The 16,576-nt window shown below is 34.0% G+C and overlaps 1 protein-coding gene across 19 annotated transcripts in view; it reads left to right on the top strand.

Moving 5' to 3' along the window:
- The window catches only part of CTNNA3 (catenin alpha 3), a 1,911,430-nt gene that overhangs the window by 1,735,273 nt on the left and 159,581 nt on the right, over positions 1-16,576 (top strand). For all 19 annotated transcript variants that reach the window (XM_055590589.1, XM_055590598.1, XM_055590586.1 and 16 more), the window contains one exon: positions 11,489-11,670. In XM_055590589.1, coding sequence (XP_055446564.1) covers positions 11,489-11,670 — 182 coding nt within the window. The remainder of the gene's footprint in view (positions 1-11,488; positions 11,671-16,576) is intronic.

The raw sequence follows: 16,576 nt of genomic DNA, 5'->3' as shown, positions 1-16,576 counted from the left end.
ATCTCTTTGCAGTCCAAGGGACTCTCAAGAGTCTTCTCCAACACCACAGTCAAAAGCATCAATTCTTTGGTGCTCACCCTTCTTTATGGTCCAGCTCTCACATCCATACATGACCACTGGAAAAACCATAGTCACATTTACTTAAATTTCAGTCATATGATACACACCAGGATCCTGAATGAACTTGTTTTCTATGAGTCTTCAGTCATATTTAACCATATGAGGATTACTTTCGTAGGTCATGAATCTCATTCAGTTTTTGTTTTTACTGATAAGGGCTTTCCTGATAGCTCAGTTGATAAAGAATCCATCTGCAGTGCAGGAGACCCGGGTTGGATTCCTGGGTTGGGAAGATCCGCTGGAGAAGGGATAAGCTACCCACTCCAATATTCTGGCCTGGGGAATTCCATGGACTGTGGGGTATCAAAGAGTCAGCCATGAATGAGCGACTTTCACTTTCTTTCACTTTTTATTAGTAAAACTTACTTGTCTCTGAGTACCAGAGAACTCAGAATTGAGGCTTCAGGTATGTCCAAAGAGAGGTTGAAGCATCTTTGATCAGTGATATGACAGATGAAATTGTATTTTAGGATAAGAGAATAAACTATATGGCCTTTAAAAATCCCTGATACCTTGACAAAATAAGAAAATAGAAAATATCTGTTTTCCAAGCTTTTAAATTTTTTAAAATAATTCTCTTAAAATTTTAATTTAATTTTATTTAAATTTTATTTATTGATTTTATTTTTCCATTAAATATATGGAAAAATTTAACCCTTCTGTAATGTACACAGATATTTCCATGATCTAGATACAGTACTTTTAACATACTTCCAGAGACATAATTGCTTTGTATTTCTAAACCACTTCAAAGAAGTTTGCAACATCATAACATTTTATGCCTAAATATTTCAGTGAGTATCTCCTAAAATAATTTGTATTCTCTTATATAACCACAATATTGTTATCATTTACAGGACTATTAATAATCACTTTTTATACTTCCTAACAATCTATACTCAAATTTCTCTGTTTTCCAAATGCTTTTTACAGCTTTATTTTATCCTAAAACCAAGACATAAGTTGTTTGAAAGCAGTATATGACTGTTTTTCTCAAGGCTAACATTTAACTCCTAGTGCTAAAATCTATGCTGCAAATGAAGCCATAAATAAAGATGTATGGCCACCTGATGCGAAGAATTGACTCTTTGGAAAAGACCTTGATGCTGGGAAAGGTTGAAGGCGGGAGGAGAAGGGAACGACAGAGGATGAGATGGTTGGATGGCATCACCGACTTGGTAGATATGAGCTTGAGTAGGCTCTGAGAGTTGGTAATGGACAGAAAAGCCTGGCCTGCTGCAGTCCATGGGGTCGCTTAGGGTTGGACACGACTGAAAGACTGAACTGATAGCATAAAAAGAAAAAACAACAAAAACACCTTGGAAATGTTTCTTCATTTATAGGTAATATGTATATGTCCCCTACAGGCCTCTTTTCCATGATTGTAAAAGGTAGATATTAACAATATGAACCTTAGAATATTATTATTCAAATGGTGTAATTTTTCAAAAGTGCTTAGCAAAGTGACTGACATGTGGGAAGCATGAACAAATGTTAATTTCCATTATTATAATTACCATTATAAGGTAGGCAATCAATCAAGTTCAGCCTGATGATTTAATACTTAACTCTGTTTCAACTGAGCCCCTGAAGACTATAATGTTTTATAATAAAATGAGATAGGTTTTCTTTATTAGGAATCTGTGAATATACCCCACAAGATTTTAAGAGCACTAATTTTTTTTGACAGATGAGGAAATGGAGAACTTTGTAAAGCTAATATATTTATAAATTTGATGTAAAAGACTATGTATAAAAATATAGAAATGCATATTATTCCTTAAAGCAGAGTCCAATTTCAATCTATAAATATCATTTAAAAATATTATGGAAAACTTTCCTTAATGAATTCTCAAGAATATGTTTGAAATTACAATTTAGCATGCTTAAAAAATCAATCCAAAAACACTTTTTTAATAAATTTTTTTCCAAATTTTAATTAACTTGAATTTCTGCTGGCAGTACTTTAGATTTTCTAAACTCCAATTTAGAAATATTCTACTGCTTATATTTTTGATATATTAAAACATCTTCATTCCCAAATGCCTCTGGGCTTATTAAAAAATTATAAATGCTACAATTCAATAAACTCTGGAGGTAAGAATAAGAATTCTTCTTTCAGAAATATTTATCTAATATGCATACATCAGGCATATTTTTAATATTTAAAAACATTTTATTTTGAATATTGAGTTCTAGTTACCCACCCACATTAATAATATTAATCAATTAGAAATTTCCTAATATTTATAAAAATAGTAATTGTGGATTACTTATTTTAATTAAATACTCTTACTGTATTCTATCCTGGTTTATGGATAGGGAAGGAAGCAGAATCATATGATTTGCTTAAGAATTCAATTTTCACATAAAATTTATAGCTAAGTAAAGCAAAGTGATGGAGAAGACTCTTGAGAGTCCCTTGGACTGCAAGGAGATCCAACCAGTCCATTCTAAAGGAGATCAATCCTGTGTGTTCTTTGGAAGGAATGATGCTAAAGCTGAAACTCCAGTACTTTGGCCACCTCATGCGAAGAATTGACTCATTGGAAAAGACTCTGATGCTGGGAGGGATTGGGGGCAGGAGGATAAGGGGACAACAGAGGATGAGATGGCTGGATGGCATCACTGACTCGATGGACATGAATTTGAGTGAACTCCGGGAGTTGGTGATGGACAGGGAGGCCTGGCGTGCTGTGATTCATGCGGTCACAAAGAGTCGGACATGACTGAGTGACTAAAATGAAAGCAAAGTGATTTTATGGAAAGAAAGAAATATTAATAATGGCAACAGGTAGATTTATGTAACAAATCTGCCATTAACTAGCTGGATAACATTTCAAGAGCCTTTTTTTCCTAGGACTCAGTTTCTTTATCTACAAAATAAGCAATTTGGATTCTAGAACTTCTGCAAATAAGAGAATTATGGTGAGCTTCTCTACTATATGGTTTTTGCTTATGGAATATATTTACTCAGTGTATTACTTGATCACTTCTTCAACTCTATGAGATAGCTATGTGAGTATTTTTAAGTGCCCTTTTCCATAATGGGCTTCCTTGGTGGCTCAGATTGTAAAGAAACTGCCTGCATTGCGGGAGACCTAGGTTTAATCCCTGGGTTGGGAAGATCCCCTGGAAAAAGGAAAGGCTATCCACTCCAGTATTCTGTCCTGGAAAATTCCATGGACACAGAAGCCTGGCAAGCTGTAATCCATGGGGTCACAAAGAGTTAGACATGACTGAGAGACTTTCACTTCCATAATATTTTAGAAACTCTTGGAGGCCATGCTCTTGTAGTTATATACATTAATTGTAAGCACCATTGATTAAGACTCTAATATATTCTAGGTACCATTGTTTACAGACAATGGTCAGAAAACCCCTAATAAGATTATTATTATTTAACATGTGATGAAAGTAGTTAAGTTACTGTCTACAAAGCTAGTATTTGACAGAGCAGGGATTTGAATGAACCTCTGTATAACAACATTTTTTTTTTTGCCTTTTTTCTATTATCAATTTTTTTTCCTATCTTTTTTAAAACAGGTAATAATTTGATGTTTTAAGTAAAAAAAAATTAAAAAAAACTAATATAAGCATATCACTATTTTAGGTAGTAGTGATGAGCTTAGTGAAATTTAAAAGTAGGTGAAAAGATAAGACCAAATGTGCAATTAGTGTAGTGTTAGAGAAATAACTTCCAGATGTTCAAGCTGGATTTAGAAAAGTAGAGGAACCAGATATCAAATTGCCAACATCCGCTGGATCATTGAAAAAGTAAGTGAGTTCCAGAAAAACATCTACTTCTGCTTTATTGACTATGCCAAAGCCTCTGGCTGTGTGGATCACAACAAACTGTGGAAAATTCTTCAAGAGATGGGAATACCAGACCACCTGACCTGCCTCCTGAGAAATCTGTATGCAGGTCAAGAAGCAACAGTTAGAACTGAACATGGAACAACAGACTGGTTCCAAATCAGGAAAGGAGTATGTCAAGGCTGTATATTGTCACCCTGCTTATTTAACTTATATGCAGAGTACATCATGAGAAATGCCAGGCTGGATGAAGCAGAAGCTGAAATCAAGATTGCTGGGAGAAATATCAATAACCTCAGATATGCAGATGACAGCACCCTTATGGCAGAAAGTGAAGAACTGAAGAGCCTCTTGACGAAAGTGAAAGAGGAGAGTAAAAAGTTGGCTTAAAGCTCAACATTCAGAAAACTAAGATCATGGCATCTGGTCCCATCACTTCATGGCAAATAGATGGGGAAACAACAATCGAAACAGTGAGAGACTTTATTTTCTTGGGCTCCAAAATCACTGCAGATGGTGACTATAGCCGTGAAATTAAAAGATGCTTGCTTTTTGGAAGAAAAGCTATGAACAACCTAGACAGCATATTAAAAAGCAGAGAAATAACTTTACCAACAAGGGTCCATCTAGTCAAAGCTATGGTTTTTCCAGTCGTCATATATGAGCATGAGAGTTGGACTATAAAGAAAGCTGAGCACTGAAGAATTGATGCTTTTGAACTGTGATCTTAGAGAAGACTGTTGAGAGTTCCTTGGACTGCAGGGAGATCCAACCAGTCAATCCTAAAGGAAATCAGCCCTGAATATTCATTGGAAGGACCGATGCTGAAGCTGAACCTCCAATAATTTGACCACATGTTGCAAAGAATTAACTCATTTCCAAAGACCCTGATCTGGGAAAGATTGAAGGCAGGAGCAGAAGAGGATGACAGAGGATGAGATGGTTGGATGGCATCTCTGACGCAATGGACAATGAGCTTGAGAAGGCTCCAGGAGTTGGTGATGGACAGGGAAGCCTGGTGTGCTGCAGTCTGTGGGGTTGCAAAGAGTCAGACATAACTGAGTGACCGAACTGAACTGACTGATAGAGGAATAACAAAATTCTGTTTGAAAGTAGAGTATTAGGAATTTGAGATTAACATGTACACACTACTATATATAAAATAGATGATCAACAAGGACCTACCCTATAGCACAAGAAACTCTACTCAATATTCTGTAATAACCTACAGGGGAATAGAAAATCTGAAAAAGAATGGGTATATGTTTAACTGAATTGCTTTCCTGTACACCAGAAACTAACACAATATTGTAAATCAACTATACTCAAATATGACAAAATTAAATTTCAAAAAAATGAAAAGAGAAGTGAACAGATAAAATAAGAGAAATTAATTCCTCCCTTTTAGAGGTAGGAGCTTAGGAAATGTGTAAATGTAAGTGACCAAGAAAATACAAGATCAGTGCTATAACATTTTTGATCCTACACTCCTATTTTTCTTTATGTGTTGACAGTTTATATTAACAACTTGAAACAAACATTTATCATATATATGTCCCTACTTGGAGGAAACATTCAGTCTAGGAGCTGGAGAAGGAAATGGCAACCTGCTCCATTATCCTTGCCTGGGAAATCCCATGGACAGAGGAGCCTGGTGGGTTACAGTCCATGGGGTTGCAAAAGAGTCAGACAGGACCTGGTGACTAAATAACAACAACAAATAGTCTAGGAGCAGAAGACCAACACAACAACAACAACAGCAACAAGTAGATCCACCATTATTCTGAAAGATGATTATGCTTTCAAAGACCTTTCATCTAGTAAAATAAGATATTCACATTCACAAAAACTAGGCTACAACAGAGAACAATATAAAGATCCTGAGAAAAGATTTCATAACATGTTCTGAGATATTCAAAGGAATAATTACATATAGCTGGAGAAGAAAGATATACTCAATGCATCTGGCTTGGAATATAATTAAGTTTGGACCAACAAAGATGAGATGTGGAAAGAAGATGAGCAAAATAATTAGTGGGCAATACCTTAAGATATTTACCTGCAACAACAAATAGCTTGATTTAGCTTGAGTATACGGAGAAGGCAATGGCACCCCACTCTAGTACTCTTGCCTGGAAAATCCCATGGACAGAGGAGCCTGGTAGGCTGCAGTCCATGGGGTCGCGGATAGTTGGACATGTCTGAGCGACTTCACTTTCACTTTTCACTTTCATGCATTGGAGAAGGAAATGGCAACTCACTCCAGTGTTCTTGCCTGGAGAGTCCCAGGGACGGGGGAGCCTGGTGGGCTGCCGTCCATTGGGTCGCACAGAGTCGGACACGACTGAAGCGACTTAGCAGCAGCAGCAGCAGCTTGAGTGTAAAGTGCCTGAAAGGAAGAAGAAATAACATTGAAAAGCTCATAGAGACAAAGGTCATAGTGATGCCTGTGTCATAGTAATTTCACTCCTAGATATAGTCTCAAGAATGCAACGGTATGTGCACAAAAAGAAAAATATAAGAATATTCACTATTCATAACAATCAAAAATAGAATGCTTCCCAAAAGGTCATTAATAGAATTACAGATAAGTAAATGGTTTGATGTTTCACAAGGTGGAATACTGTCTGTATAGAGCAATGAGAATAAACAGACTATAACTACATGCATCAATTATAGATGTATTTCAAATATATAAAAGCTTGACATAAGAAGCCAGGTATAAGAGTATTGTTATTATTCCACTTTTATAAGGCTCAGAAACAGGAAAATCTATAGCTTTAGAAATACAGGTGATGATGTGATTGTTCTTGAGAGAGAGTGGTTATAATAGGACACATGAGGCCTTTGGGATGCTGCTAATTTTTGTGTTTCTTAAATTTGGGTGTTCCGCACATGGATTCACTCAATTTATAAAAGTTGTTCAATTGTACATTTATGGTTTGGGAAATTTTCTATGTGAATTTTCTACTTTAAATTTAATGGTGATATTTGAGGAATTTATATCCTTTATTCAATAAGAAGACATGAATGGTATGTTTTAGGCTGAAGAATTGTACAATCTTATCAAATTCAGATTGAATCAAGTGGTAGCAAGACAGAAGGATTGAAAATGAAAGAAAATTAAGATCTGAGCTTGTATAATAGTAAGTGAAATACAAAGAAAGAGGTGAATGTGATAAATGTACTGGTGATAAAATGGACAAACATTGTGCCTAACAGAATGGGATAGATACAAGGAGAGGAGGCAGGTAGTACTGCTGACAAATTTGAAAATAAAGATAAAGGATTTGGCAAGTGCTGGCAAACTAGTCAGCAGGTCAAATCTGGCCCATTGACTGTTTGTGTTTAGCCCATGAGATAGAAATGCTTTGTTTGTTTGTTTTACATCTTTCAATGGTTAAAGAAATTCAGGACAGCTGTAATCAGAATAATATTTTTGACATGTGAAAATTTTATGCAATTCAAATTAAAATGTCCATATAAATTTGCATTGGAACATGGTCGTGCTCATTTGTTTGCATAGGGTCTACTACTGCTTTTGCATTATAGCAGCAGCAGAGTTAAAGTAATAGACTTCTTGCGAAACATATACTAGTAGAGATGTATTATCTTGGTTTTTTGAAAAATTCTGGTAACCTCTGTTTTAAAGCTAAAATTATAAATGATATATGTATTACTTGAAAATGTCTTATAGGCTAATGGGAGCTTTTGTTGAAGAGAGGAGAATAACCTTAGAATTCTGAGGATCACTAACTGTATCGAGTGAAGAACTGAATCTCTTAGTATGAGTAACCATTAGCATTTAATAGCACTTAAGAACTTTAAAAGCTGTATTCATATTCATTTGATCTCTAAAACAATCTGTTCAGTCAATATCATTTTTTCTAGTTTACAAATAAGAAAACTTTGATTTTAAATTATATGAGACATATTATGGAGAATAAGCATTTCAAAAATAGGTGATAGAGAAATACCATTGAGGAGAAGGTAGATATTTTGGTATTTGGTGGGTGGTATTCCTCTCATTTGCAGGCATGGTGATAGAATGAAAACTCTGGAGCTAGAGTTTCTGGGTTTTCATCCTGATTCTACCATTTACTAACACTATAATCTTGAGTAAATCACTTAACCTTTTAGAGACTCAGTTTCATAATCCATAATATTAGAGTAAGAATGTTCTTACCTCACAGGGCTGCTATGATGATTAAATTTTAAATATATGTTAACTTGCCTAGAAGAGTATTTAGCATATATAAATGTTATTTTCATTGTCTTTTGGAATAAATTTTTTAATCAGTTAACATACAATGTAATTTCATTTGGATGGCAGGGATTCACAAAGCCTTTAATAGCTCTTTATATCAGAGTTATATTCTATATATTTGAGCAGGAGTAGAACCACTTAACCAGCCAGTAATAATGTTAGAAATTCCACTTACTTGACTTATCTTTAAGTTCGTACCTCAGTTCTTTGCTTATCCTGCAAAAATATAATCCAATAAGGAACTTTCACCCATAATTCCTAAATATCAAACATTCTCTGAAGTTCTATTTTGATATTTTCATAATAATTGAAATTGATTGATGGCATATAATAAGTCATTCACAGAAGCACTAAAATCTTCAGTAAAGGTGTCACTCAGTAATTTAATGCTTTCTTGTTCTTGTTTTTCCTCATGTAATAAAAAAGGTCAGAATTCTCTAGAACTTTTAATTTTATAAACTATTGCCTGACTTTTGGCCTTTATCTTGTCAGGAGTAAATATCTGCCAAGTGTAATTCACCATGTGAGTTGAGATGTTATTAAAGAAATTGAGTGCAATCCATGAAATTCTTGTCCAGGACAGGGTCAGTCTCAATGCTATCGAATAATTGACTCTGTTTCCTGCATGACAGGTGGATAGCAGTTGCAATTATTGTTGTTTTGTGTCTGGGGAAATGTAGACAGGAGAGTTAAGTGACTTCCTCAAGATCATATTGGAAATTAGTGACATTCCAAGGAACTGAACTTGGAATACACTTAATCAGATCGCCTCTAGAATAGTTTGAACTTTCATGAAGACAGTGAAAATGTCTCCACAATATTCCAGAATACACTTCAAAATTATTTCTTAGATCCAGAGTCATACATTTATTATCTCTGAGATAAAGACTATAAAAGGAGGCCCCAAATAAATTGATCTATGGCTTCATTATTTGCAACTTTAATTACCTTTTTATGAAAATGGAGAAAATGATAATGACTAGTAGTGAAGAAAGGAAAATTCATTTCTATTTTTCAGCTAGTTTAGTGGGTTAGTACCTTACAGCTTTATTAATGGCTTGTATACTATTGATTTAAAAGGTAGCTATGTCTTTATTTACATGCTTTGCCACATACCAGCAGCAGTAAAAGTTGCTCTTCTTATAAGCTTATCACATAGGCCATGTTTCCTGAGAAAAGAAACTACAATCTATTTTTACCTCCTAAGGAAGAGTCATCTATACATTCATCAATCAAAAGTTTAGTCTCCTAGCTTATTTTAGTTCTTGAAATAAATAAGGAAAACAAAGCAAATTTAAGTGCTATATATGTGATTGTATTTTGATATTTTCATTGAATAAGAGATAACTATTGAACTTCCCTGGCCATCCACTGGTGACATCTCTGAGCTTCCAAGGCAGTAGTGGGTTCAATCCCTGGTCAATAAACTAAGATTCCACATGCCATGTGGTATGGTTAAAAAATAAAAGAAATAAAGAAGAAACTATCATTTACTGTACACTCCATATGTATCAAGCCTTGTGCTAACTGAAGTACAGATGATTAATCCTGAAAATTTAAAAATACCAAGTTATTTTAGACCCTGAATTAGGCCTCTGATTGGTAATAAATGACAGATAATTGACACTGGTTCTATGATTTTTATTTTTTGGTTAGATTTTCCTTTGATCATTCTTATAATTCTTTCCATTAATATATTTTAGTGTTTCATTGTTCTTGTATATTATTGCCCAATAAAATGTGTTTTCAGTATTCTGAATCTAGCAATCATACTTTTGCAAAGCTTTCTAGATTATGTCTTCCAATTTTGCTATTTATAGGTAAACTAGAAATTAACGTCTGGAAATGTATAGGAATTGTAGCTATCATATTTTCCTATGAATAATCAAATAAAATTCCACTTATATAGGATTTATCATTTATAAATGTTCCATCTCAAACCTATGTGCTTGTTCTACTTTTTGATTATGTATGAATTTCTTTTTGACAAGATGATTGAGTAGACAATCTCATGAAATTTTATGACCTTGATTAATATTATCAAATCACTTTCATTTCAGAGTTCTTTTTTATTTGATAAAAGTCATAGGTTTCAGGTGCTATAATTGTTTATATGGTAGTGTAGTGGTATGGTGGGTTTCCCTGGTGGCTCGGATGGCAAAGATTTTACCTGCAAAGCAGGAGACCTGGGTTTGATCACTGGACTGGGGAGATACCCTGAAGGAGGGCATGGCAACCCACTCTAGTACTCTTGCCTGGAGAATCCCCATGGACAGAGGAGCCTGGCAGACTACAGTCCATGGAGTTACAAAGAGTCAGACACAACACAAGACTAAGCACACATCACAATAGTGTGGATGGTTTACTATGATCCCACATTTCAAATGTCAAATGCAAGAGGCAAGTCTCCATACTGTTCAAAATATGATATATACAAAGAATAGTACTATGCCAGTGCATTAAGTTCACTGTGCATAAGAGTTTGCACCTCAAATCTCAGGATGCTAATTAGGGAGGGCTGCTTTAGCAAACTTTGCCTATAACATTTTTATTCTTCCCTCAGATAGTTTGTATACACATACACACCTGAATATGTTTATATGCACCATATACACATTAATCCTTAGAATTTTATAAATGTGCTTGTCTATATACATATGATTTATAAATGTGTACTGTACTGTTTACCAATGTGTATTCAGTGTTTGTAATTAAGTCCATCTATGAATGTAAATATATACATAGTTATACATAGTCTCATTTCAATATTTTTTTTATATTTGTACCTTTTGAGGCATACTGTTAGTATAATTTAAAGAGGTATATACTTGTCTAACATGTGAGACATTAAATTGTGTTTGAATTAATTTATAATACATTCAAAATTTGGCAAGTCCTACATTTATATTAAGGAATAGATTTAAATATGTCATATATTAAATTATACTTTGACATTCATCAATTTAATGTTGTAGTTCTAACTAATACTGTAATTTTGCATTCTAACATTGTTGCAAACACTTATGATTCAATAGATTTCATATAAAAAGTTAAACCTGGGTAGTTTTGTTATATGACTTCATGGCTGATTCATGCTGATGTATGGCAAAAGCTGACACAGTGTTGTAAAGCAATTATCCTATTAAAAATAAATTTAAAACAAAAAAGCATTATGTCTCTATTCTTAAAGGAACACATTTTATAAACATCTGATAATAATCACTTCATTGTAAAATGTATTTGACATAATGGAATGATTATAAATTGAAGTATCACCTGTTTTAGGCTAAGATGACTCAGTTGCCCGAGGCAGAAAAGGAAAAGATCGCTGAGCAAGTTGCTGACTTCAAGAAAGTGAAGAGCAAGTTGGATGCTGAAATTGAGATATGGGACGATACGAGCAATGATATCATTGTTCTGGCCAAGAAGATGTGTATGATCATGATGGAGATGACAGACTTCACAAGGTAATTATGTGGGAATTGGTGTGTAATATTTATCATCTTAGAAACATTTGTCAAATTAGTGAAACTTTGAGTTTCTCTGAGCATCAGGTGCTAAAAATTAAGTGGTATGGGGAAAGTAAATGATAAAGAATTAGGAAGTTATAGGTAGTTTCTAGAGGTTTGATAAATAAATGAGGCAGAGTTTCTCATAAACACCTCAGGAACAATTTTAGAAGCCACTTGAACTTCCCTGGTGGCTCAGATGGTAAAGCGTCTGCCTGCAATGCAGGAGACCTGGGTTCTATCCCTGGGTTGGGAAGATCTCCTGGAGAAGGAAATGGCAACCCACTCCAGTATTCTTGCCTGGAGAATCCCATGGACGGAGGAGCATGGTAGGCTACAGTCCATGGGGTTGCAAAAAGTCAGACACGACTGAGAGAGCTTCACTTCACTTAATGCCTTCACTCTCAAGAACCTTCTCTGTGTATTATACTAGCTTTTTTTTTTACAAAAAAAAAAAAAAAAGGTAAATCTAAGTATGATTTCTATTGGAGCTTTCTGAATGATTGATTTTCATAGCTATATACGGAGATATCAACCAGATATATTTGAAATTACAAAGACTTAATGATGTGCATGAAGGAATTGTTCATTGTGTGTGTATTCTAGAAATAATGACCATGTTTCTTATTGTTACTATTGTTCAGTCGCTAAGTCATGTCTGACTTTTTGCAACCTCATGGACTACAGCATGTCAGGCTTGCCTGTCCCTCACCATCTCCCAAGATTTGTTCAAACTCATGTCTGTTGAGTCAGTGATGCCATCTAACCATTTCATCTTCAGTTGCCCCCTTTGCTTCCTGTCTTCAGTCTTTCCCAGCATCAGGGTATTTTCCAATGGGTCAGGTCTTTGCATCAGGTGGCCAAAGTTTTGGAGCTTGAACTTCAAAAGCTACTGGAAAAACCATAGCTTTCATTGTATGGACATTTGTTGGCAATGTGATATCTCTTCTTTTTAATATTTTGTCTAGATTTATCATAGCTTTTCTTCCAAGAAGCAAGCATCATTTTATTTCATGGTCGTAGTCACCATCTGCAGTGATTTTGGAGCCCAAGAAAATAAAATCTGTTAATGCTTCTACTTTTTCCCCATCTATTAGCCATGAAGTGATGTGATCGGATGCCATGATCTTAGTTTTTTGAATGTTGAGTTAAAGCCAGCTTTTTCACTCCCTTCTTTCACCCTCATCAAGAGGGTCTTTAGTTCCTCCTTACTTTCTGTCATTGGAGTGGTGTCATGTGCCTATCTGAGGTTGTTGATATTTCTCCCAGCAATCTTGATTCCAGCTTGTGATTCATCTAGCCTGGCTTTTTGCATGATGTATTCTGCATATAAGTTAAATAAGCAGGGTGACTGTAACTTCAAAATATTATTTTATAGAACTAGGCCAAAGAACTGTAATGTATAGAGTGCTTGCCTTACCAGTTACTAAATGAACAAAACTAGAAGAATTAAAATAATTTAGTCTTGATGTAATTATAAAAGCCACAGAATAGAATATTCTGAAGCAGATCTAGTATACTTATAAAACTATTCATTTATATTGCATACATTAAGCATAAAAATAACTTTTAGATGGAGTAATGACATAAATGTAATTTAAAAATAATAATAAATGGAAAATATTCATGAATATTTCACTCATGTTAAGCCTGAGAAAAGTTTTCTAAGCATTATGCACAAAGACCTCATAAAAATGGATCATGAAATTGAATATCATTAAAGGCTCTAAGTACCAATAGAATGTCCTAAACCATGCTGAAATATAAATAAAGAATCGAATAAACATCTGTAACAGAAAATAACAAAATTTTGATGTTATTTATATATGATGAATTCTTACATATATTAAAAAATTTTAAGTGTCCTAGTAGAAGAATGGACAATTCTTCTAATATATATATATATATACATATATATATATATATCCATTACGTATATATATGTGTGTGTATATATATGTCCATTACATATATATATATGTAATGTAATACAGGGTGAACTCCGGGAGTTGGTGATGGACAGGGAGGCCTGGCGTGCTGCGATTCATGGGGTCGCAAAGAGTCGGACACGACTGAGCGACTGATCTGATCTGAATGTAATACATATACATACATACATGTAATGTAATGGCCATATATGTATATATATATATATCCATCTATATATATATAGAGAGAGACATCAATAGGAAATAACCTGGAGAAATGAAAGAGAATCACATTATATGTCAACCTTTCCCCTTCCCCACACCACCATCTTAATGTTACCCACTAAGGAAAGTATGTGTCCTTAATCACTCAGTTGTGTCCTACTCTTCAACCTCATGGACTATAGCATGCCAGGCACCTCTGTCCATGGCTATTCTCCAAGCAACAATACTGGAATGGGTTGCCATGCCCTCCTCCAGGGGATCTTTGCAACCCTGGGATCAAACCCAAGTCTACTGCATTGCAGGTAGATTCATTACCTTCTGAGCCACCAGTGAAGTCCTAAGATAGTATATACTTCACAGTAATGATTTAAAGATAGTGCTGTTGTCTAGGATCCCTGCCCAAAATGGAGAAGATTCAGATCAATGACAAAAAAAGCTACATAATGAGACATAGAAAATGAGCATACTTCTGGGTACATATGCAAAGGAAATGAAATATTTTTTTAGGAGATACTGTTGTTCCCATGTTCACTGTAGCATTCATTATTCACAATAGTCAAAAAATGGAAACAATCTTAGTGTCCATCAATGAATGAATAGATAGAAAAAACATGGTATATAAAAATAAATTTGTATATATTATACATTTAAATTGGAGAAGGCAATGGCACCCCATTCCAGTACTGTTGACCGGAAAATCCCATGGAGGGAGGAGCCTGGTAGGCTGCAGTCCATTGGGTCGCTAAGAGTCAGACATAACTGAGCGACTTCACTTTCACTTTCCACTTTCATGCATTGGACAAGGAAATGGCAACCCACTCCAGTGTTCTTGCTTGGAGAATCCCATGGACAGAGAAGCCTGGTAGGCTGCAGTCCATGGGGTCGCACAGTGTTGAACACGACTGAAGCGACTTAGCAGCAGCAAACATTTAAATAAATGATATGTATGAATTCTTTCAGTTGTAATAAAGGAAACCCTACCCCTGCCATTTGGGACACATGGATGACCCTGGGGGGGCATTATGTTAAGTAAAATAAGTCACACAGTGAAAGATAAATACTATTATAATTTATAAATTTATATGTAGAATCTTAAAAAAAAAATAAGTCAGAGAGTGGAATGGTAGGGTTTGAGGAGTGGGAGAAATGGAGAGATGTTGGTCAATGATTACAAACTTTCAGTTATAAGATGAATGATTTCTGAAGATCTAATATATAGCATGTTGACCATAAATATTGATACAGAAATTTGCTGAGAGTAAATCTTGAGAGTTCTCATGCAAAAAAAAAAAAAGTAATCATATAAGATAATGGATGTGCTAATTAAGTTGATTGTTGTAATCATTTCACAGAGAGTATAGATATATCAAACCATCACATTGTACACTATAAATGCATTTTTTGTCAATTATGCTTTAATAAAGCTGAAAAAACAGCATCAGAACAATTTAGCTGATAGAAACCTCACATCTAGAAAACAAATACAAAACCCAAATAAAACTGCAACACAATACTGCAAACTAAAGTGAAATTCAAAAACTAAAGAGTTGGAGATGCATATTTTAAAACTCGGATTCATAAAATCAAAAACTAAGATAAATTTTAAAAGAGAAAAGGGAAATGAGAAATGCAAAAAATAATAAGACTTAGGGAGGAAATTAAGGGATAAAAATGTCTAAAAGTTGAAAAATTTTAGTGCCCAAAGGAAAATAGATTCAAATAAAAATTCCATAAGGGGAAGACAAGCAGGAGATTAACCAAAAGAATGACTATGAAATAAAGATTTTTAAGAAAAAATAAAATACTCAGAGGAAGAAAAGCTTGAAATGGAGGCAAGACTCTCTTTGAAGAATTAAGAAATAATACAACTAATATTTAAAGTCTAAATCAAAAACATTTTCCATATATAATACCAAACTTAAATTTACATGTTGAAAGATACTACAGTATTCCTAGGAAACTTGATTCAGACAACATTAACACATACACACATATGTTTTCCTCATATATAAAAATACTAATATATTATAACTGACATGTACTATATTCTACATATCTGTGTGTGTGTGTGTGTGTGTAAAATAGGGAAATATCAAACTAAAACCCACTGAGTAATTTAAAAACTATGAAAAACAATCCTTACCTCCACAAAGGAGAGGCGGGTAAATACTTTTAACTTTATCTGATATCATTCCTTGTGATTATCTCTATGTCTCTAAGCAATATACTTTATGAGATATGATTTATTGGCTTTTCCTGCAAAAGAGAATATATGGCATTTATATTACTTTTTCTTCCATGTTTTCCTACTTTTATGAGTTTATTATTTTGTTGTTTATATTTATACACCTTAATAACATTTCTTATCTATAAAACATATATTGTTATATGTATATTGGTTATATCTCAACTTCTAACTCTGTATGATGAAGAAATACACACTCATCCTTTCTTCTGCCTTTTATTGCTTCTGTCCTACATTTCATTTATAACCCAACTTTTTTCTACTATACTTCTTATATTAAGATAATTAATATAATATTTACATTTTTCTAAACAAATCACTCATGCTTATTCTGTTTTATTCTGAAAGTGAAGATTAATAAATGTTTGTTATTATGCTGCTTATATAATTAACCTAGATAGGAAATACACATGAAAGAAACATATTTCTAGTAAAAATTAAATTTGAATTTAGACATAAAGAGTTC

This window comes from Bubalus kerabau, chromosome 1, assembly GCF_029407905.1.
Source record: "Bubalus kerabau isolate K-KA32 ecotype Philippines breed swamp buffalo chromosome 1, PCC_UOA_SB_1v2, whole genome shotgun sequence".
In the NCBI taxonomy this organism is placed as follows: domain Eukaryota; kingdom Metazoa; phylum Chordata; class Mammalia; order Artiodactyla; family Bovidae; genus Bubalus; species Bubalus kerabau.
Note: the sequence above shows the minus strand (reverse complement) of the source record. Positions and strands in the feature narration are given on the sequence as shown.